Source organism: Corythoichthys intestinalis, chromosome 8, assembly GCF_030265065.1.
Source record: "Corythoichthys intestinalis isolate RoL2023-P3 chromosome 8, ASM3026506v1, whole genome shotgun sequence".
NCBI lineage: Eukaryota > Metazoa > Chordata > Actinopteri > Syngnathiformes > Syngnathidae > Corythoichthys > Corythoichthys intestinalis.
Window position 1 is genome coordinate 49,422,684 of NC_080402.1, and position 22,956 is coordinate 49,445,639.

Below are 22,956 nucleotides of genomic sequence, written 5' to 3' on the forward strand. Positions count from 1 at the left end.
CCAAAGGCCTCCACAAACTGGTGAGGCATAATTGTGTGCAGAGCGTCTCTACCTGGCCATACAATCGAACGCCTCAATTTTACACACAATGTCACATCCTGACTGGTGTTGTGTGTCTCATCCTCTGTGATTAGCTGATCACCTTCTTCAGCTTCATGTGTCCCCTCTTCAGTCTGTAGCTGACCATTTTCTTCTCCAGCATCAGGTGTCCCCTCCTTATTCTGTTGGTGACTGTTTATTTCACCAGGCTCAGATGGTCTCTCCTTGGTCTGCAGCTCTTCAATGTTTGCATCCTGCTGGACCCCCATTTCTGGTGCTTGCAGTCTCTCTTTCCGTAGCTGCTCACGCCTACTTGCAGAGCGTGCAGTGTATGTCGGTGTAACAGATGTGTGTCCCAGATGTAGGTGACCACTGACCAGTCTGGGTCAGTCTCCATCATTTCATAAGCTGGTTCACCTGCAATCACGTTACATTTTATTTTGAAAGCTAGGTAAGATTGGATGTTTCCATGGCATTTCACAATCGTAACCACTTAATTAGAAATGCTACCATCCTATCATATCACAAAACTCACGCATTGATAAATATTTCTGTGCATTTTTGCTGTTTATCTTTCAAATCATTCACTCTGTAATGTTTTTATGAACGATGACTAAATAAACTCTGATTTATCACGAACAGTTTAACCCATTTCCACTGCCCCCCTCTTTGCCTGTAGTTTACAACTGAAGCTAGCTAGCTAAGGTTAGCCAATGAGAAAATAGCGACTTTAGAAAGCAAAAAAAAACAGCATTCAGTATCCATACTTAAACAAAAAAACTGACTTGCCTTTATGAAAATGCCGAGAGTAAACACGCATGAAGGGAGATATGGTGTTGAAAGTGATGCCCTTCCGTCTCACCGCTCTGACCCAGGCCATCCGACGCCGCTTCGTTCGTTCAACCTGCTGTCCATATCCTCTTTTCCAAGTGGGAAAACGAAAAAATCTTACGTCGTAGTGCCATTTTTGTCTTGTGATTTAGTATGGCAGCCTTTCACACAACACGAGTGTCCCATTTTATCAAAGACAATAATGAAAGCAGACGTTTATCACTGTTCAGTTGTTTACATCCAAAATGGCGATTCGACCCACAATGCACTGCAGCTTTTGCAAGTGTTACGTCACCTGACAAAGACCGGATGGCAGACATATGTGTAGGCGTCAAGCTGTCGCCATCTCCCGGTCAGTAGGAGAACTTCCGGTAACTAAAAACAAATATACGGACCATTTTTCAATTTTTGTCTCGTGCTAAATACTATTTTGGTTAAAGAATTTAAATTAAATATTAAACTGTTTTGGGACTTTTCCTTATTCGTTCCATATAAGAAACAAGAAAATCAAGCTGTATTTCAATTTTGATTTTTCCGTTTTAAAACGAAAACCAAATAACCAGCCGTTTTTCTGTTTTTCAAACTCGTTTCAAAACGTAATATCCAATTACCAAAAGAGACACGGACCCTGCAGCCCTACTTTTAATGTACAGCCAGTAAAAATGAATTTCCCCACTGGGACCAATAAATCAAAACCAAATCAAATAAATACATTTTAAAAAGGCCAATTCAGATCTGTTTAAAAATAACGATATGTGTATTTTTCAATCACCATAGGTTTGACAACTATGATGTGCAGTCAACGCTCACTGAGTGGATGTCGGGATGTTTAAAAATTCAACTCTCCCTCCAGGAGCCGCAGGAGGGCATGCACGAGAAGGGGGATGCGTCCAGTGTCACGCCCCAGGAGAAGGCGTGTACGGAGCGCATGAACCTGCACGACATCTTTTTTTCCAATGAAGAGTATTACAGTAAGCTTGAGGATCTGAAGAAGGCTCACCTGCGCACTATGGCTGAGCTGGAGAGCATGTACCACCACAAAATGCAACTGCACAATAAGGCGGGCTCACCCTACATGCACCAACGACAGCATGGGTCAGTCGCAAAGCACTATAGATGTGTATGGAATGGGGGGAGGATCAATACTAACTAGTGTTGTATCGGTCGCGAACGATTCGTTCTTTTTGAACGAATTGTTTGGGTGAACGAGACCGAACTAATCACCATCTGCACTGATTCGTTCTATGAAGTTGGTGGCGCTTGTTCGCTGCGTGGGAGGGCGTTGAGCAAGCGGCAGCGTCTTCTGACATCGCACACGACCAATCAGACGCCAGCCTCATCGCGGGCAGGGGAGGGAGCGGAAACAGAATCATGGCGTATGTCACTCATTTCCACGTGTGGCCAATAAGCAGCCAGCGTGCAGGCAGGGGGGAAAGAGTGAGTTTTGTCACTTCCCGTTCAGTGATTCGGTCCTCCGGTTCCTGACCTAGCTTGCTGCTAACTTGACTTTCCAGTAATGACTATGCGGTGAACGAGTCATAAAATGAAAGGAAACGACTTTGTCACATATTTGTTAACGTGGAGCCTATCAAATGCTGCTCAAAAAGACAAAAACACCACACAAATCTAGCGAGCATGGTTTAGTGTTCTACTTTTCTCAACAGACTCGGGACTGTGCCTATGACGATATACTATCAAATTTACAGTAATTTAAAACACGCGTAGCTACGAGGCAAGCAAAACCTGAGCTGCGGTCGCGTGACGGCAGTGAAGCGGGCAGAGAACTGTCACTATATGGAGGCTTCATGGCAGCGATATGTACCTCATATGTGCACAGAAAAAAAATAATATTTAGTATGATCACCATAATACTGATTTGCAATGAAACTGTATATACATGTCAATTTTTTCCGAGTGTTTTTTTTTTTTTTTTTTCCGTGTCAGAGGGTGTCGGTTGGTTTGACAAATTATGTCAATCCGTCCATCATGTGCTACTCAAGCGCCCCAAAAACAAAGCGCGCGGACACGGGAGATGTCGCAATATGTCTACATTTTTCTTAACAGACTAATGAGAGTAGAAAGGCGAAATCATAAAGCAAACAATTATTTCTCGTCAGCATTTGACGATCTGAGATGCGGGGACGACAGGGGAGCTGACCGGATTATTTTATTTATTAATACCAGTGCAAAAATTCAAAACGATCATCTTAATAATAAAAAACAAAAATACAACAGAGCGAGAGGTTAATATGATGTGTTGGCCGTTCCATAATTAGAAATTAAACTTTCGATTTATTTTTATTTTCGTGACAGCAGGCATGCCGCGTTGGCTGTTAGCAGCAGCATTGTATATGTGAGCAAGATCATGCTAAAGAAAGTCCGTGCGCCCCCGACCCCAAACCCCGACTTCCCCCTCAAAAGGAAAATGTTTAACCGTGTCCTAATTCGAAATGCAAGCACGAGCCATGACTTTGAGCCCATAGAACTAGGACAGACGACGCGGAAGTTCTCCCTCGCTTTTGCAGCAGCGGGAGGGAGACGAGGCTGTCTCTGAGAGCAGAATGATATCGCCTGTCACTCATTTCTGAAACTACGACGAGTGGTCAATGTGCAAGAGAGGAAAGGAACCAAGCAATGTCACTTCCCGTTCAGTTATACTGCGAAGCGGTCTTTGGTGATTCGTTCGGCAACGTCACTTCCCGTTCACTAACCGAACGATTCATTTGGGTGGGGAGGGAGATGAGGGGGGCGAACGATTCGTTGAACGATTCGTTTGAACGAATCGTTTTACTGAACGAACCGGAATGGATTCGTTTACTCAAGTGAACGACAGATCCCGTCACTAATACTAACCACAGACAGTAGATCATTAAAAAAAATCGAGAAGGGTCCGGCTGCGGCCCGTAATACTAGCCAACCACACCCCGTGCTTTCAATGACTAATCAGATCAAGTGCTCGTCATTCGCCAACCACGCCCACTGCTTTCAACGACCAATCAGATCAACTAGCATTCGTCATCCGCCAACCATGCCCACTGCATTCAACGACCAATCAGATCAAACGTTCGTCATCAGCCAACTGTGCCCCCTGCTTTCAATGATCCTAACTGTTATGTATAGGAATGAATAGATATGTTAATTATGGATGACCCATATGCATGTAAAACCTTTTAATTAAGAACCTGATTACCCACAATTCACTCCAAACCTAACTAGAGGGATTTGAGCCCTAAACCATAGACTTCACTATCAGTGGACGGGGCTCAGGGACGATCCGTAGGGGGCCTATTAAAATTAAAATATTTTCAAAACCAAAGCTGCTAGCGACCTAAAACCAAAACAGGCACTTATACACTCATATATATGAGTCTCCATGAGCAACATAAAAAAATTTAAAGTCGTTCTCTGATAAAATCCCAATTACTGGTATTTATTTTTAATACAACTATAACAAAATGTAAATTGGCTATAAAATTCTCAAGTTTTACGCTAGATGCACAAAAATCACCAAATGCAAAGATAATCACCTATATTTTCAGGATCAATAGCAATATTTAACATAAAAGTTTTTGCCCAAAATAGCATCTTTTTTTTTTTTTTTTAATTTAGTAAAGTTAAAGTTTTCAACAGCTAATAAATCACTCAGTTTTCACATCAGAAACTTATTACTTGAGGAAAGCATGCAGAATCATCTTAATTTTACTCAACGAAAGCAAAATTTGCCTTTTTCTGTATACAATCACATATTATTTAGGTTGTATACCGCTATTGTGTACATACAAAATCCAACATGGCGGCCATCACAAAACAAAGAGCTTTTTAAGTTGAAAACTCTCGCAATTAAAGGCTTAAATCGCGGAATTTCTATAGATATATACGTAAAACAGTCTAGATTCTTGGTTAAAAGCAAAAAACGGGCAGTTATGGTTCATTTTATGTAAATATTTCAAGCAAAAGTTACGGTATTGTGTAATCCAACATGGCAGCAGTCACGAAACAAAGACCTTTTTAAGTTGAAAATTCTTGTGAATAAATGCTTAAATCACGGAATTTCTATAATTATGAACGTAAAATAGTCTAAACTATTGGTTAAAAGCAAAAAAATTGGCAGTTATCATTCATTTTACGTAAATATTTCAAGAAAATAGTTACGGTATTGTGTAATCCAACATGGCGGCCGTCAAGAAACAAAGAGCATTTTAAGTTGAAAATTCTTGTAAATAAATGCTTAAATCGCAGAATTTCTATAGATGTGAACTTAAAACTTTCTAGATTCTTGGTTAAAAGCAAAAAAAACGGGCAGTTATCGTTCATTTTACGTAAATATTTTAAGCCAAAGTTACAGTATTGTGTAATCCAACATTGCGGCCGTCAAGAAACAAAGATCTTTTTAATTTGAAAATTCTTGTAAATAAATGCTTAAATTGCGGAATTTCTATAGATATGAAGGTGAAACGGTCTAGATTATTGGTTAAAAGCAAAAAACGGGCAGCTATCGTTCATTTTATGTAAATATTTCAAGCGAAAGTTACACTACTTTTATCCATTGATTTTTTTTTACAACGTTTCAAAGTGCATGCATGGTGCTATTCAATATAATAATTACCTTGAAACCTCGGCCAAATCACTCTTGAGACACTTCTGCCTGCTTGCATGCAGTAAAACCTTCATCCTATTTCAACCTAAATCAGGTATTAGAACGCAGCATGTGTTTGAGTTCATCACAATGAAAGCCAACTCAACGTTCTGCCCTGGTCGGTCCCCTTACGGGAATGCATGGCGCAATGTCTGTGGGAGCTGTCTTGTCAACTGATGGTGGAGTCTATGCCTAAACATAACTAGTCTTCCTTATGAATAGAAAATTATACATTTCTTTAGCCCTAAATTTACCGTAACTAGACCTTAGAATAATATGATTTATATAATCCTATCGAAAATGTAACCATATGACTTCAAAAGGATTAAAATATCTAGTTCTAAATATATCTAGCTTTTGTCCTTTGCTTTCAACGAAAAAATCAGATCAAGCATTTGTCATCCGCCAGCCACGCCCCCTGCTTGAGTACCGCGGGACACAGCTGGACCTACTTGAAAAAAATCTGTAGATTGAGTCCTCCTCCTCACTAATTGGCGCTAAATTGGCCTATTGACAAGTCAACAGATCATCATCGTGGGCGCCAAAACTTTATTTTTTTAAAATATTGCTGATCATTTTTTAGACAGTTTGCCTAATATTAAACATAACTTTGTACTTCCTAAAACAGTATCAATAGAAGAAAAATTTTGAAAATCATACCAACAAAATTGTTTTTTTGCCCATTGGCGGAGTTTGACTTTTGTTGTAGGGAGGGCAAAACATGTCGATGACCCCAAAACGCAGTGTCAGCAATAAAATTAACTTACACTATAAATCCTCGGTTAGTAGCTTTGCCCATGCTTGTAAATACAGGCATCCCAGCTGTGTGTGTGTGGTTTTTTTTCTGTATTACCTAGTGGAAAAGAAGACTATGGTACACTAGGTGGTTGCACTGTTGTACAATTAACGTCCTTTGTGGGGCAAATTGAAACGCCACTCACCATTTGGCGGTGCTCTCCGGCATTTCATGGTCCACATCTTCAATCCTCAGTAGTTGTTGTCGCTTTTGAAAGCTTAGGTTTGAAAAAAATATGTATATCCATCTTGCGTCTTCTGTTCTCTGGTGGTTTTGGCTAAGCAAAGCAAATGGCCATCAAAGGCGTTAGTCACATGATCGGTTTGAAAAATAATTTTGACCCATTATAAAAAATGTTTTTTTTAATTGTTCATTTAATTCATTTTTGTTGTTTGTTTTATTGGTTTGCAAATTTTGTAGACAACATTTTAGCAGCAAAGTCTTAATTTTAAATTCATGTATACTATAGGAAAGTCAATTACATGCAATGACACTTTTTGGCCACAAGGGGGCCTGTGCCCCCTCCCCCCCAACCTCCACGTATGCTTTAGCCCCGAATCATAACATTTCTACTGAGAAATTATGCTTTAAAAAATGTATTCTTGTAAGATCAATGTAGATATTTTCGCTCTTTTACATGAAAATTTACTACTAAAAACTAAAACATTTTGATTCTTGGATTTTTTTTGTATTTAAAACATTTTTCATAATTACAATATTTCTTTTCACACAATCTTTTTTTAACAGTAACAACTCGTTAGCTTGTATGTATTAACTATAAAAATTTCAATGAAGCTTCAAAATGATACCCACATAAATGCATCCGTTTATTGGACACTTGAATAGTACACATGTTACTGATCCAATAGTGTAGTAAAAATTTGGGCAGCTCTAATATTGTCTATATTTGAATGTTTCAACAACAACAGCGGTGGGTCACAACATCTGAGAAAATCTCGCTCTGCCGCGGAGCTCCTCAGAGATTTAGGGACGATTACGTCATCTTCGTCCGATGAGGCAGAAGAAGTGGAGAAAGGCCAGCTGTTCTCCCCCAAAGAATACATCAAAAACATGTGGACCGACTTCAAGTTGTCACCTAGGACGCGCCACCTATCCACATCACTGCCAGGAGACCACAGCGACCTCCAGCCTCGGCGAAGGACCGGTCAACACGAGGTGAGCATCTCGGTTCCCAAGGTGACGGTCCCTAAGCCCTTCCAGATGACACTACGCGAGGCGGAACGCCGGCGGTGTGGCATCAAAACGCGTTCTGAGGTTGAGCTGGAAAACGCCGAGCTGAGGCGGCAACTGGAGGAGATGTCCGAGTGCCACAAGAAGTTTCGCGCCAGCCCCGTGCCGGCGCACCTTCACCTGCCGCTGTATGAGGAGCTCCAGGAACGCCAGGAACGACGCAGAAACATGCGGGAAGAGCGCCATCTCAAAACCAAGGTTGCAATAGTTTGGGGTTTTTTGTTTCTACATTGTTTCATGAAAAGAAATCTTTGACTTGTTCTACCTGGAATTCGATCATTTTTTTGCCCCAATATGGTCATGTAATAGGTGAAATGAATTTTTTGTTTTGCAAGACAAAACAAAAATATAGACCTAGCAAGTGCTTGTACAGTACACAGTTACAGTTGATTTCTTGATCATAATTGTAATAAACTTGCTGGGGACTTTATCCAAGCCTTTCAGCTTTCTGGAGAGGGAGCGTCTGAAGAAGGAGCAGCAGCAGAAGCAACAGAAAGAGCAGGAGCAGCCTGTTCAGCCAGAACGGCCAAAGCCCTTTAAGGCCAAGCCGGTGCCCAAGTCGGTGTACGCGGCGGCGGCGGGTGAGCTGAAAAAAGAGGAGCAGCTCTTCCGATCCATGAAGAAGCAGATGAGAGCCGAGCAGATGCTTCAGAGCGCCGCCGCGCCCCCGAGCACGCTAACCAAAAGACTGGCGGCGAGCAAGAAGAGCAAAGCCCAGCCCCAGACATTCACCCACCGCCCGCACATCAACAAGGACATGCCCGACCACAACAACACCTTCAGACGCTTCCAGAAACGCATGGAGAGGAACAAAGAGGTGAAGCCCACCACGGTGTGTGAGCCTTTTCAGCTGAGAACGGCCAAGATCTCGCATCGTGAGCGCACCCCGGCCGAGAAGCAGCAGAACAGCCCGCAGATGCATCGCTGGCCGTACGTTAAGAGCTCCAATACGGCAAACTCCAGCCTCTGCTCGTCCCTCTCGGGGAGCATGGAGCTCCTTCCGGCAAAGGACACGGATGCCACAAAGAAACGACACGAGGCCGTGAGGTACTCCTGCAGCACCCTTGAAACCTCCAGTTCCTCCTCCTCCTCTTCCGTAGACCACAACCTTTCTAGCGACCGCGACAGTGACTGAGTCCACTCCCGAGGACCCCTTAAACCCAATCCTTGTCCCTCCAGAAGCTCACTTAGATCCCTCAAACAAGTTCATCCAGTAAGTAAAATACACTGACATAGCCCTTTTCACTTTGCTTTACAGCAGTGATCTAAAATGTGTGGCCCTGGGGTCATTTGAGGCCGACTGGACAATTCAGGGTGCCCCCCCCCCACCAAAAAAAAAAAAACGGGAACGTTTTAACAATCCAATAAAACCAAGAGTGAAGGAAGAAAAGCATTGTATCTTAGGGCTGCAACTAGGCATGTGCCAGTGTGAGATTCTGACAGTATGATAACCCTAAGCCAAAATATCACGGTTTCAAAGTATCACGGTATTGCAGTTGCAGCTCTAAAATGTGTTACTCTGAGATAGCTGCGTTTAAAAAGAAAAACTTGTTTCCATTGAACAGGATTTTTATTTTTCACAACATATTAGCAAATTGGATCTTAGTATAAGTATTACTGTAATCTTAAGTTAAAATAAATAAATAATAATCCACTGAAATATTCTAAACAAAGTATAAATGCGGTCTTTTAGGTGTGCCTAAACTAGCGGTGCAACGGTTTGCGGTACAGAGCCGAACCGTACGGTTCGCCCTGTACGGTTCAATACGCCTTTATGAACCGCGCCTTTTCGGTTTTGCAATTAATGTATTCCGAACGCTTGTGGAATGAATTGATCGAGCTCTGTGTGTCTGCGTGTGAGACGTGACGCACCGCTGTGGAGAAATTCCCGCCCCGCAATTAAATGTCGGATCGCTGTCAAGCACCTGTGTAATAGAAGCCGAGTAACGCCCTCTCTCGCTTATGAGCGAAGTGAAAGTGAAACAAGAAAGAAACCTATAGCAAGCGGAGGAGTGGAGAGACCGAATTTTGAGGAAGCACCGGCGTCTTTCAAATCTGCGGTGTGGCAACATTTTGGTTTCCCCGTGGACTACAATGCGGAGGGAGAGAAAATATTGGGGAAAAAAATTGTAAGCATTGCTCAGCGCTTGTTCCCCACGCTAATGGCAACACTTTTGTAACATGACTCCGGCATCTTAGCCGGCATCACCCACAGATATTACTTTCTCAGGACAGGACAACCCCGAAGATGACACCAGTCAAAACACATGGCGGGCTTCGTTAATTTATTTGCAACGCTTGACCCGCGTTACATTGTTCCCTCGCGGACATATTTCTCCAACAACGTAATCCCCGACATTTATGAAATGGCACACAAAGCCATTGAAGATAGTTTCGACCTGACCACTGATAGTTGGATGTCCCATGCTACATACAGAGTGCTAATACCTAACTGTGACGGTCCACTATAATTCATACCTGTCAAGTTGTACGGTCTCGTCGTAATTTGTACAAGTGAGCACTGATTTTTAAATGTGTACGTTACGTTCAAAATCTGCACATTTTTCGTGCATTACGTTTTTTTTTTTTCATCCGTTCGGATTTGGTCACCGTTTCTGCAATGAGACAATGTTCGTTAATACGTTGGTTGAATGATGCGAGAAAAGTCAGACACGGAGAGGGAAGAGTCTTTGTTGAGACGCTGTAGCAAACGCGATGCTAGGCTAGGTGGCTCCAATATTTCCTGACTGTAGCTGACAGCCAGTGTTGTTAATCTTACTGAAAAAAAGTAATTAATTATAGTTACAAATTACTTCTCCCAAAAAGTAATTGCGTTAGTAACTCAATTACCTGAATATAAGAGTAATTAGTTACTTGGCAAAGTAATTGGTGATAATTACTTTTTTTTTTCCCCTCAAAAAAAAAAAAAAAAAAAAAAAAAAAAAAACATTGGCCACACTATGTGAAGTTTTTTGTGAAGGTTTTTGGTACAATTGGCCCGAGCCCAATTCTTTACCCTAATTTACCCTTTACCCTGAATCAACTGTTAAAAGTTGTTAAAATTGCTCCCATTATTGCATTAGTACTTTTGACATATGAAAATTTTAAAACTGTTTCATTATTTAAAGATAGATTCAAGTCAAGATTTTGCCTATTTAGAAGTATTTTAGATAAAAAGTTACTTAGGTTCGCTAGGAAGGTTCTCTACAAGAGAGCCGTCCTAAAAAGTCTACTGCTTTAAGATGGCGGCTGTCTACTAACTCATTTAGTGCCATGTCTGTCACTTTGCATCTAGTTATATCTATGTACAGTGCATGTGATATCTACCATGTCTACCATATCTACCATAACACGCGGGCGTAGTTTGTACTAGCTATCGGCTACAACATGTATTATTGGAGCTACCTAGCATCGCGTTTGCTCGGCGTCACAACTTTCTTGTCTCCTCCCTACTCCTGCTCTGCTCTGTCGTCTCGGTGAGTCCGTTTCCCTCAGACTTTTCGACCAATATAGTAACGCATAGTAACGCATGCCTTTCCGTCCTCAGTAACGGTAACGGCGTTGCCAAGATGAGAAAAGTAATTAATTAGATTACCCACTACTGAAAAAAAAATAACGCCGTTAGTAACACCGTTATATTGTAACGCCGTTATTAACAACACTGCTGACAGTATACAATCTACGCCTAGATATCTCATGCATATAGAACTACATGCGAAATGACAGACTCGGTAGCGTTAGTAAACAGCCGCCATTTTAGAGCAGTAAACCTCTCAGAAAGGCTCTGTTGTAGTAAACCTTCCGAGCGAACCTAAGACACTTTTCATCTAAAATACTCCTAAATCGGCAAAATCATGACTTGAGTCTATCTTTAAAGGATGAACAGTTTTAAAAATTTTCATTTGTCGAAAGTAGACAGAAGGGAACTAATGAAAAAACGGGGAGCAATTTTATCATCTTTAACGGTTGATTCACAACATTAAATGACCTCCAAACATAGAAAAGGTTACAATGTTTTTGGGTTTGTTTGTTTTTTTCATGAAAGGTATCACCAGTTACTTTGCCAAGTAACTTTTTTACTACTGTGTGTGTATTTCAGTAGTCAATCACTACACTAGCCAAAGAGCTAAGAGGCATTTAAACAGTCGAAAATTTTTACATTTTAAGTGTTTCATTTTTTAAAAAGCAAAATAAAGGCAGTTTAAAAAAAACAAAAAAAACTAAAACCGAACCGAAACCGTGATCCCAAAACCGAAGTTCAAACCGAACCGTGGGCTAACTGAAGCGTTGCACCCCTAGCCTAAACCCAAAGCTCAACATTATTATTATCAGTCATGACAGAACATTACTCCTCAAGTTCAGCATTCGCTTCAATGATATCTGGCGCCGTCTAGCGTCGTGAATGGGTATAATGTCTAGACCTCGAATATAAGACGACTCCCAATTTTTCAGTCTTATTTCAATGCAAAAAACACTGTCTTATATACGGGCCAATTCGGTAATAACGTTCTGAGTATAAAGCATAAAAAGAATTTAAAAGTGCTGCTAATTGACATTTTGTATAGTGTGGGCAAAGCGCTGATATAAATTGAGTCAATGGCTCGTTTATTTTCGTTAAACTATACAACAAAATCGAAGAAGGAGGAGGCATACGCTATTGAATGTTCTTTTTTTTTTTTTTTTAAATAAACAGTTGTTCATGAATAAAATACAAATCCGATTTCAAAGCATACTCTCTTGTATGATAAATTACAGTTTGGATGAGAGTTTGTGTTGAAAGGAAACTATAAACTGTTATATGAATGGGTTTATGTGCGTGGTTTATTTATAGAAAGAAATAAGACAAATTTACTATTTAACAATAGCTCAAGTGCTAATATGCTTCTCCAAAACACTATACAAATGTTAAGAAACTGTTTAGCATAATCGATAACTAGGTTAGTGCTCCGTGCTAGCAAAGAATGCAAAGAATACGATTGGCTTCATTTACTAACTGCTGATGGAGGCACACTGGATCTAACAACACAAAAGTCTTAACTCTCAGATCAATAACTGCCCTCTCTAACTCTCGCCACTTCATAAAGTTATTGATTCGGCAACCCAATCTGAGTGTAGCAGTGAACTCTCTCTTTCTTGCTCTAATCACTAATGCGCGCTTAGCCTCACATTACACACGAATAAAGACCCAAACGGGACTGCTCATAGCTACGGACAAAAATTGATTAGCAAATTTGTTGGCAACTGATTTACTAATTTATTGAATCGATTAGTTGTTGCAGCTTTATTGTATTCATAGTAACTGAAACCTTAAAACATGTAATTTAGGAAACAATTATGGAATTTTCATTTAAAAATGACATCCTCCTGCATGACTGCATTTTTTAGATCTGCTGTGGGCCCCCGTTTAAAAAAACGCATGTATTCGTACAGGAGGATGCCATTTAATTTACGTCATTTTAGAAAGAAAAAAATCCCTCATTGTTTCTTAAATAGCATGTTTTATGGTTTCAATAACTAGAAAATAGCTTTTCTTCCATCACTCTTGGTTTTAATTGATTGTTAAAAAGTTTTTTGGATCATTGTATTTTGTGGCCTGCAGCATTTCATCAAAATTATGTGTTCAAGTGGCCCTTGACTATGGTGTTTTCCGTTTTATTGTATTTCCATTTATTTTTTCTTCTACTAACAGTACAAGCTGGTCAAGCTCATCACAGTTTTTGTTAGTTGAAGTAATTTAGCAACGGTAGATCCCAAATATCAAGTGCAAGAAAAATCCTGGAACCCAGTCCTAGACATGTCTCTCTTAAAACATCTCACGAAGAAAAAAGTTGGTGACGAGAGGAGCCATTGTTAGGAAATTTTGGAGTCAGAATGTTTTTGTTTGTTTGTTTGTTTGTTTGTTTGTTTGTTTGTTTGTTTTGGTCTTGCTGACCACAGGGACACCCCTTTTTTAATGCAGGGGGAAAGTTAAAATACTAAAGGTTAATAAGTTTAAACTTATTAATAAAGATTGGATTAGTTTTACTTTTATTTCAATACTTGAAACCATTTTTGTGGAATCTTTAACGCATCCCAGATTCTACTTTAGGTGCACCACCAGATAACTTGAATTCGAGACAGTATTCCAAAATGCCACAATTGGACGCCAAATTTATTGATATTCGCTTATGCCTTGTAAAAAATATTGTAAAATTGTAAAAAAAAAAAAAATGTACAATTAAAAAAAATTTTTTTTTTTAAATTATCTATATTAACTTATTTCTTATTTTTATTTGTTCTTTGTATTGATTTTTTTTTAATTTTAGGAAGTTCACTTTAGCTGTATTTTTCAATTTAATTTTCTATATTTACTTTTTTTTTTTTTTTTTTTTTTTTTTTTTTTTTTTTAATTTCCACTACTTTTAAGGCCATGTCTTAGCAGGTTTTTTTCTAAACCTGAGGATCCTGCCGTAATACATCAGGAAAAAAATAATTACGTCCACACCAGCACGTTTGTAAAAAAACAAAAAGCTTCCACAGCCACAGTCATTTTTAAGTACATTCATAACAATGCGCGAAAAATAATTGTCCATAATCCTCCTATCCTTCGCATGTTTTCTTCAATATGAAGCATTGCAAGAATTTGTAAATAAATGGAAGCAAAAAAGCACTTGTCCAATTTACTCCAAATGTAAACATTGGTCTCATGTGTGACGTAGGGACAAAGTTTATCACAGTTAGTGATTGCCTGGCACGGCCAGACTGTTCTCCCTGTATTTTTCAAACACTGTGAGAATAGTCTGGGACCCAGCCCATTGACGGCCTCTCAAGCATGGACAAAATCAACCGTCCAATCAGATTAGTTTATTTGCGTGGCGTGTTCTTAACGAGCAACGTCACTCTTCCACGTCAGAAGTCGTCTCCACAACAACACAGATGGTGAACAGGAGAGCCGAGAATATGTTCCAATCCACGGTAAAATCAGTTTTAAATTACCAAAAACACATCGACACGAGTCATTGACAACAGTCCGTCTCGCGCTAGCCATGTTGAATAAACTCCGCTCTCTTCGTATGTTTACTTCCGCACGTCCTGCCCTCGTCGCTTTACTAACGTCACGTCTGCCCGTCGCTGATTGGTCCACTCCGCTGTCTGTTTGCTGTGGCTTGCCCCGCCTTGGAAATTGTATCCGTTGAATGGTGGCCAGACTCAATAACTGGAACAGCAGGGAGTCTGGTGTACCAGGCTAAGTTAGTGATGTTTCCACAGTTAAATCTTCAGTATGGTGCCACAAATGCCTAATTCGCAAATCTTCACTTCTGAAGGAGGTTTTAAGAACCCTCGTTTAAATATGCATGTGCATGTGGATGATAGGGCAAACCGTGGAAAAAGTTTTTCTTTTTGCCAAATACCCTGCTACGTGTAGACATGGCCTAAGTTCTTACAGTTGTGGTCAAAAGTTTACATACACTTGTGAAGAACATAATATCATGGCTCTCTTGAGTTTCCAGTTATTTCTACAACTCTGATTTTTCTCTGATAGAGTGATTGGAACAGATACAGTGCCTTGCAAAAGTATTCGGCCCCCTTGAATCTTGCAACCTTTCGCCACATTTCAGGCTTCAAACATAAAGATATGAAATTTAATTTTTTTGTCAAGAATCAACAACAAGTGGGACACAATCGTGAAGTGGAACAACATTTATTGGATAATTTAAACTTTTTTAACAAATAAAAAACTGAAAAGTGGGGCGTGCAATATTATTCGGCCCCTTTACTTTCAGTGCAGCAAACTCACTCCAGAAGTTCAGTGAGGATCTCTGAATGATCCAATGTTGTCCTAAATGACCGATGATGATAAATAGAATCCAAATGTGTGTAATCAAGTCTCCGTATAAATGCACCTGCTCTGTGATAGTCTCAGGGTTCTGTTTAAAGTGCAGAGAGCATTATGAAAACCAAGGAACACACCAGGCAGGTCCGAGATACTGTTGTGGAGAAGTTTAAAGCCGGATTTGGATACAAAAAGATTTCCCAAGCTTTAAACATCTCAAGGAGCACTGTGCAAGCCATCATATTGAAATGGAAGGAGCATCAGACCACTGCAAATCTACCAAGACCCGGCCGTCCTTCCAAACTTTCTTCTCAAACAAGGAGAAAACTGAGATGAGATGCAGCCAAGAGGCCCATGATCACTCTGGATGAACTGCAGAGATCTACAGCTGAGGTGGGAGAGTCTGTCCATAGGACAACAATCAGTCGTACACTGCACAAATCTGGCCTTTATGGAAGAGTGGCAAGAAGAAAGGCATTTCTCAAAGATATCCATAAAAAGTCTTGTTTAAAGTTTGCCACAAGCCACCTGGGAGACACACCAAACATGTGGAAGAAGGTGCTCTGGTCAGATGAAACCAAAATCGAACTTTTTGGCCACAATGCAAAACGATATGTTTGGCGTAAAAGCAACACAGCTCATCACCCTGAACACACCATCCCCAATGTCAAACATGGTGTGGGCAGCATCATGGTTTGGGCCTGCTTTTCTTCAGCAGGGACAGGGAAGATGGTTAAAATTGACAGGAAGATGGATGCAGCCAAATACAGGAACATTCTGGAAGAAAACCTGTTGGTATCTGCACAAGACCTGAGACTGGGACGGAGATTTATCTTCCAACAGGACAATGATCCAAAACATAAAGCCAAATCTACAGTGGAATGGTTAAAAAATAAACGTATCCAGGTGTTAGAATGGCCAAGTCAAAGTCCAGACCTGAATCCAATCGAGAATCTGTGGAAAGAGCTGAAGACTGCTGTTCACAAACACTCTCCATCCAACCTCACTGAGCTCGAGCTGTTTTGCAAGGAAGAATGGGCAAGAATGTCAGTCTCTCGATGTGCAAAACTGATAGAAACATACCCCAAGCGACATGCAGCTGTAATTAGAGCAAAAGGTGGCGCTACAAAGTATTAACGCAAGGGGGCCGAATAATATTGCATGCCCCACTTTTCGGTTTTTTATTTATTAAAAAAGTTTAAATTATCCAATAAATTTTGTTCCACTTCACGATTGTGTCCCACTTGTTGTTGATTCTTGACAAAAAATTAAAATTTTATATCTTTATGTTTGAAGCCTGAAATGTCCTTCTACATTATCCCATTTACTCTCTGTAAAGCACCAGTTCCATTGGTAGCAAAACAGCCCCACAGCATAATACTACCACCACTGTGCTTGACGGTAGGCATGGTGTACTTGGGGTTAAAGGCCTCACCTTTTCTCCTCCAAACATATTGCTGGGCATTGTGGCCAAACAGCTCGATTTTTGTTTCGTCTGACCACAGAACTTTCCTCCAGAAGGTCTTATCTTTGTCCATGTGATCAGCAGCATACTTCAGTCGAGTGTTAAGGTGCCGCTTTTGGAGCAAGGGCTTCCTTCTTGCACGGCAGCCTCTCAGTCCATGGAAATGCAAAACACGCTTGACTGTGGACACTGACACCTGTGTTCCAGCAGCTTCTAATTCTTGGTAGATCTGCTTTTTGGTGATTCTCGGTTGAATCTTCACGCTCCTGACCAATTTTCTCTCAGCAGCAGGTGATAGCTTGCGTTTTCTTCCTGATCGTGGCAGTGACAAAACAGTGCCATGCACTTTATACTTACAAACAATTGTTTGCACTGTTGCTCTTGGGACCTGCAGCTGCTTTGAAATGGTTCCAAGTGACTTCCCTGACTTGTTCAAGTCAATGATTCGCTTTTTCAGATCCATGCTGAGCTCCTTTGACTTTCCCATTGTGTTTCCCATGCTCAAGCTGCTCACTTGCACACAATGAGTTGCCACAATGACTGTTTAACAAGTTAAATGATGTTGACGCGTGTGGCGCTTTGAAATCTCGGCTTACAAGCGTCCTTAGCAAGATCAAACCTTAACTGTCTATCAATCATCGTTAACTTTAATAAGCAACTCCAGTGCACAGACGCCACATGATAGGACGTTTAGCATTGCTGATGGCACTGAAAGAGCTTCATGTAAGTTTAGAATTCTGAGAATATATTTAAACAATATCTTTTTTGGAATATGGCTCCAACAAATTTTTTGGGGATGTTGTGAATTCTTTCTGGCTACACTTCGACTGGAACGCGTGTGTGTGGGCAGGCAAGCTCTGGAGCGCAGGAAGAGGGCCGAGCAGGAGGAGGCGCGCTGGACAGAGAGACAGAAGGAACGTGAGAAAAATCTGCAGAAACTGGTGCAAAAGCGGGCCAGCGCCAACGACCCGCACCTGGCACTCACGCAGACGCACGACCACAAACTCCAAGAATTCAGGTGAGAAACATCATTCGGAGACTGAATTGAAGCATTAAAGAGGCGATCGTGTGCTTTTTGTTCAGAAAACAAGACCGCCAACGCAGGAAGGAATATCAACAGGAGATTAGGGAGATTGAAGAACGCGTGAAAGGCAGGCCACTGCTTCTTGAACAAGTTGCTCAGGTACTTGTTGTGTATTTTTTACTGGTGCACGATAATTATTGGTCCGATAATTATCGGTCCGATAATAGGAATTATGACGTCATTCCGATAAATCCAATAACATTTATAATGGGACCGATAATACGTACTGTTCTGGCTTTGCAGTTTACACAATAGTATGGGGAATCAGTTGACCATTTGCGGGGCATTGCTCCCACCTGCTGGTCAGAATAATTCAATGCACCTATTTTTTGTTACAGTAGTTTGGTTCAATCACTTACACATTGCGGTGTCTAGTGGTTGCATTGACAGTCGTGAATGCTTTCTGTTACGTTTCCGCCTCGGAAATATATGTAAGTATTTTATGTTTACTATTACATATGGATGTGCAAAATATGTTTACTTCTGTGGTGAAGGGTCATATGTACAGAACTTTATAAGTTGTTGTGCTATAGAAGCCTGCCAATGCTTTAGTAGCTCAAGGTAGTGTGCTATGCTATACATATAATAGTTGTGTATATAAGTGTATTGTGCAGTTTGTTGTATATTGAGTACTGAATATGTGTATTTTTCTGTTGTACTTTCACAATATTAAGACGAGTGTCTTCCCATAAAAGCAGAAAAGACCAAGCCTTGTGGTGTATGGAAGTGCATTCATTCTTAGCTGGCTGTCGGGCAGTGCAGAAGTGAAACGCACTGTTTTGTTCATGTCATTATGAAAAATCTGATGAGATCAAAGGCAAATCAATCTTGAATCCACCACTATTTTTTTTAAACCTCCAGGTGTTCAAAAACTCAGGTTATACATTTAAAAAATTATATATTTATTATCGGTTGTCGATATCGGTATTGGCTTTGAGGAGCAGGAAGTTATCGATATCGGTATCGGTTTCAAAAAATGGATATCGTGCACCCCTAGTATTTTTTATGACAGTATTCTGAACATGTGCTCTGTCGACACAACAGAAGAACGCCAAGCAGGCGGCACAGAAGCATTTCGCTGACACGCTGCACAAAGTGCACCTGAGTGAGGACTTTGTCAGCAGGAAGGCCGCGGCAGCACGCGCCCGCGCTGGTGGCACACGGTAAATACTCACTGTGATTTAGGAAAGTCAAACTTTTTCGGGCTAGATTCCAATTTCTAGTGACATAATCTCTTTTTGTGCCGTTTTCATCTGTTTTGATCCTTTTTCTTTGATTTTAAATGTGTTCATCACTAGTAGATGGCCAATTCATTTGAACTGGGAGGGTTGGCAGCGACAGCCCTCCCAGTTCAAATTAACTTTTTTGAGTTCGATAGCAGCATAAAGACACCTGTCCACCCCATACAATCAGTAAGAATCAAACTTGTTAACTTGGTCAAGACCAAAGAGCTGTCCAAAGACACCAGAGAAAAAAATTGTTCACCTCCACGGAGCAATTGCCAAGCAGCTTGGTGAAAAAAGGTCCACTGTTGGAGCAATCATTAGAAAATGGAAGAAGCTAAACATGACTGTCAATCTCAAGTGGAGCCCCATGTGAGAGATCACCTCGTGGGGTCTCATCGATTCTAAGAAAGGTGAGGAATCAGCCCAGAACTGCACGACAGGAGTTGTTCAATGACCTGAAAAGAGCTGGGACAACTGTTTACAAGGTTACTGTTGGTAATAAACTAAGACGACATGGTTTGAAATCATGCATTGCACAGAAGGTTCCCCTGCTTAAACCAGCACATGTCAAGACCCGTCTTAAGGTGGCCTATGACCATTTTGATGATGCAGAGGAGTAGGGATGGGAATTGATACGATTTTTACGATTCAGATTCCATTATCGATATTGCTTAACGATTCGATTCTTTATCGATTCTAATTTGGGGAAAAAGAAGAACAAACGTTTTGATTGGCATCGAGTTTGTTTAATCAGAAGTCACAACGTTACCAACTCACAACGAGGTCAAAAGAGGCCCAAAGCCTCAATGTTAACTGTGGCAGTAAGTGGCAAATACACAAGAATGTGTAACATTTTACTGAAACATTTTTCTAATAGAAATAAAAAAATATTGGTATTTATTGGGAACTGGCATATAGGTCGTTGTCTGGCTTTGGCAATATGTGTTAAAGTGTATTGTTTACCATTATATTGAAATGCATGCCTTTTAGTTATTATGGTGCTTTCACGCTCAAGTGGGGGCGCCATCTGACCAAAGCACACGGTCCCAGTTGAAGCCTGGGACCGTGTGTATTTTTGTGTGAGACCAAGATTGAGCTTTTTGGCAACAAACACTCTAAGTGGGTCTGGCGTGCCACGAAAGATGCGCATGCTGAAAAGCACCTCATACCCACTGTGAAGTATGGGGGTGGGTCAGTGATGCTGTGGGGCTGTTTCGCTTCCAAAGGCCCTGGGAACCTTGTTAGGGTGCATGGCATCATGAATGCTTTGAAATACCAGGACATTTTAAATCAAAATCTGTTGCCCTCTGCCCGAAAGCTGAAGATGGTTCGTCACTGGGTCTTTCAGCAAGACAATGACCCTAAACGTATGGCCAAATCTACACAGAAATGGTTCACCGGACACAAAATCAAGCTCCTCCCATGGGTATCTCAGTCCCCTAGCCTTGTTTTGTTGGCAAAAGGGGGTTGTACAAAGTATTAACACCAGGGGTGCTAATAATTGTGACACACATTATTTGATGTCAAATATTTTTTTCTTTATGTGGGATTTTTTCCCCACTGAATGAACGCACTTTTATTGAAGGTTGGATTTTTCTTTTTTTCCATTAAGGTCACATATTATTTGAATTAAAAAAATATACATTAGAAGCTAAAAAACACATCTTTTTCAGGGGTGCCAATAATTATGGAGGGCACTGTAACTGTAAAGTAGTTTGTTAGCAACAAAAACAAACAAAAGACCTGCAATGTTACTGTCACACTTGTGCGAGTAGATGAAAAATACTCACACTGGCTCTAATTCTAATCGCAAAATGCAGCCATTTAGTCACAGTCTAGAGCCCTGCTTGGGACGAAGCGCTGGTATAAATTGTGTCAGTGACCTATCCATTTTCTTTAAAGAAACAAAACAAAATTAGAAGGTAGACTCTAATGAATCCGTTTTCTTTATCAAACAGTTGTTCATAAATACAATCCAAATCCAATTCCAAAGCACACTCTCTTGTATGACAACTTACATTTTGAATGGGAGTTTGTGTTGAAAGGAGACTCTAAGCTGTTACAGTGCCTTGCAAAAGTATTCGGCCCCCTTGAACCTTGCAACCTTTCGGCACATTTCAGGCTTCAAACATAAAGATATAAAATTTTAATTTTTTGTCAAGAATCAACAACAAGTGGGACACAATCGTGAAGTGGAACAAAATTTATTGGAAAATTTAAACTTTTTTAACAAATAAAAAACTGAAAAGTGGGGCGTGCAATATTATTCGGCCCCCTTGCATTAATACTTTGTAGCGCCACCTTTTGCTCCAATTACAGCTGCAAGTCGCTTGGGGTATGTTTCTATCAGTTTTGCACATCGAGAGACTGACATTCTTGCCCATTCTTCCTTGCAAAACAGCTCGAGCTCAGTGAGGTTGGATGGAGAGTGTTCAACTCTTTCCACAGATTCTCGTTTGGATTCAGGTCTGGACTTTGACTTGGCCATTCTAACACCTGGATACGTTTATTTTTGAACCATTCCATTGTAGATTTGGCTTTATGTTTTGGATCATTGTCCTGTTGGAAGATACATCTCCGTCCCAGTCTCAGGTCTTGTGCATATACCAACAGGTTTTCTTCCAGAATGTTCCTGTATTTGGCTGCATTCATCGTCCCGTCAATTTTAACCATCTTCCCTGTCCCTGCTGAAGAAAAGCAGGCCCAAACCATGATGCTGCCACCACCATGTTTGACAGTGGGGATGGTGTGTTCAGGGTGATGAGCTGTGTTGCTTTTACGCCAAACATATCGTTTTGCATTGTGGCCAAAAAGTTCAATTTTGGTTTCATCTGACCAGAGCACCTTCTTCCACATGTTTGGTGTTTCTCCCAGGTGGCTTGTGGCAAACTTTAAACAAGACTTTTTATGGATATCTTTGAGAAATGTCTTTCTTCTTGCCACTCTTCCATAAAGGCCAGATTTGTGCAGTGTACGACTGATTGTTGTCCTATGGACAGACTCTCCCACCTCAGCTGTAGATCTCTGCAGTTCATCCAGAGTGATCATGGGCCTCTTGGCTGCATCTCTAATCAGTTTTCTCCTTGTTTGAGAAGAAAGTTTGGAAGGACGGCCGGGTCTTGGTAGATTTGCAGTGGTCTGATGCTCCTTCCATTTCAATATGATGGCTTGCACAGTGCTCCTTGAGATGTTTAAAGCTTGGGAAATCTTTTTGTATCCAAATCGGGCTTTAAACTTCTCCACAACAGTATCTCGGACCTGCCTGGTGTGTTCCTTGGTTTTCATAATGCTCTCTGCACTTTAAACAGAACCCTGAGACTATCACAGAGCAGGTGCATTTATACGGAGACTTGATTACACACCGGTGGATTCTATTTATCATCATCGGTCATTTAGGACAACATTTGATCATTCAGAGATCCTCACTGAACTTCTGGAGTGAGTTTGCTGCACTGAAAGTAAAGGGGCCGAATAATATTGCACGCCCCACTTTTCAGTTTTTTATTTGTTAAAAAAGTTTAAATTATCCAATAAATGTTGTTCCACTTCACGATTGTGTCCCACTTGTTGTTGATTCTTGACAAAAAAATTAAATTTCATATCCTTATGTTTGAAGCCTGAAATGTGGCGAAAGGTTGCAAGATTCAAGGGGGCCGAATACTTTTGCAAGGCACTGTATATGAATGGGTTTATGTGTGTGGTGTTTCTTTATTAAAAGAATCAACAACTCAAGTGCTAATACGCTTTCCAAAACACAATACAAACAGACACTTAGCGAGCCGTACTAAGGAGTAATGTGTAGCGGTAAGACGTTG

At 40.7% G+C, this 22,956-nt stretch overlaps 1 protein-coding gene across 3 annotated transcripts in view; it reads left to right on the top strand.

Annotated features, from left to right (window-relative positions):
* Positions 1-22,956, top strand: part of fam161a (FAM161 centrosomal protein A) — a 37,210-nt gene that overhangs the window by 12,267 nt on the left and 1,987 nt on the right. Inside the window, exons 2-7 of one of the 3 annotated variants that reach the window (XM_057843943.1) lie at positions 1,724-1,965; positions 7,232-7,751; positions 7,990-8,600; positions 17,682-17,849; positions 17,915-18,014; positions 18,963-19,078. In XM_057843943.1, the coding sequence (XP_057699926.1) occupies positions 1,724-1,965; positions 7,232-7,751; positions 7,990-8,600; positions 17,682-17,849; positions 17,915-18,014; positions 18,963-19,078 (1,757 nt within the window). Of the gene's footprint in view, positions 1-1,647; positions 1,966-7,231; positions 7,752-7,989; positions 8,601-17,681; positions 17,850-17,914; positions 18,015-18,959; positions 19,079-22,956 lie in introns of all 3 variants that reach the window. The other 2 variants (XM_057843942.1, XM_057843944.1) reach the window with 2 other exon arrangements.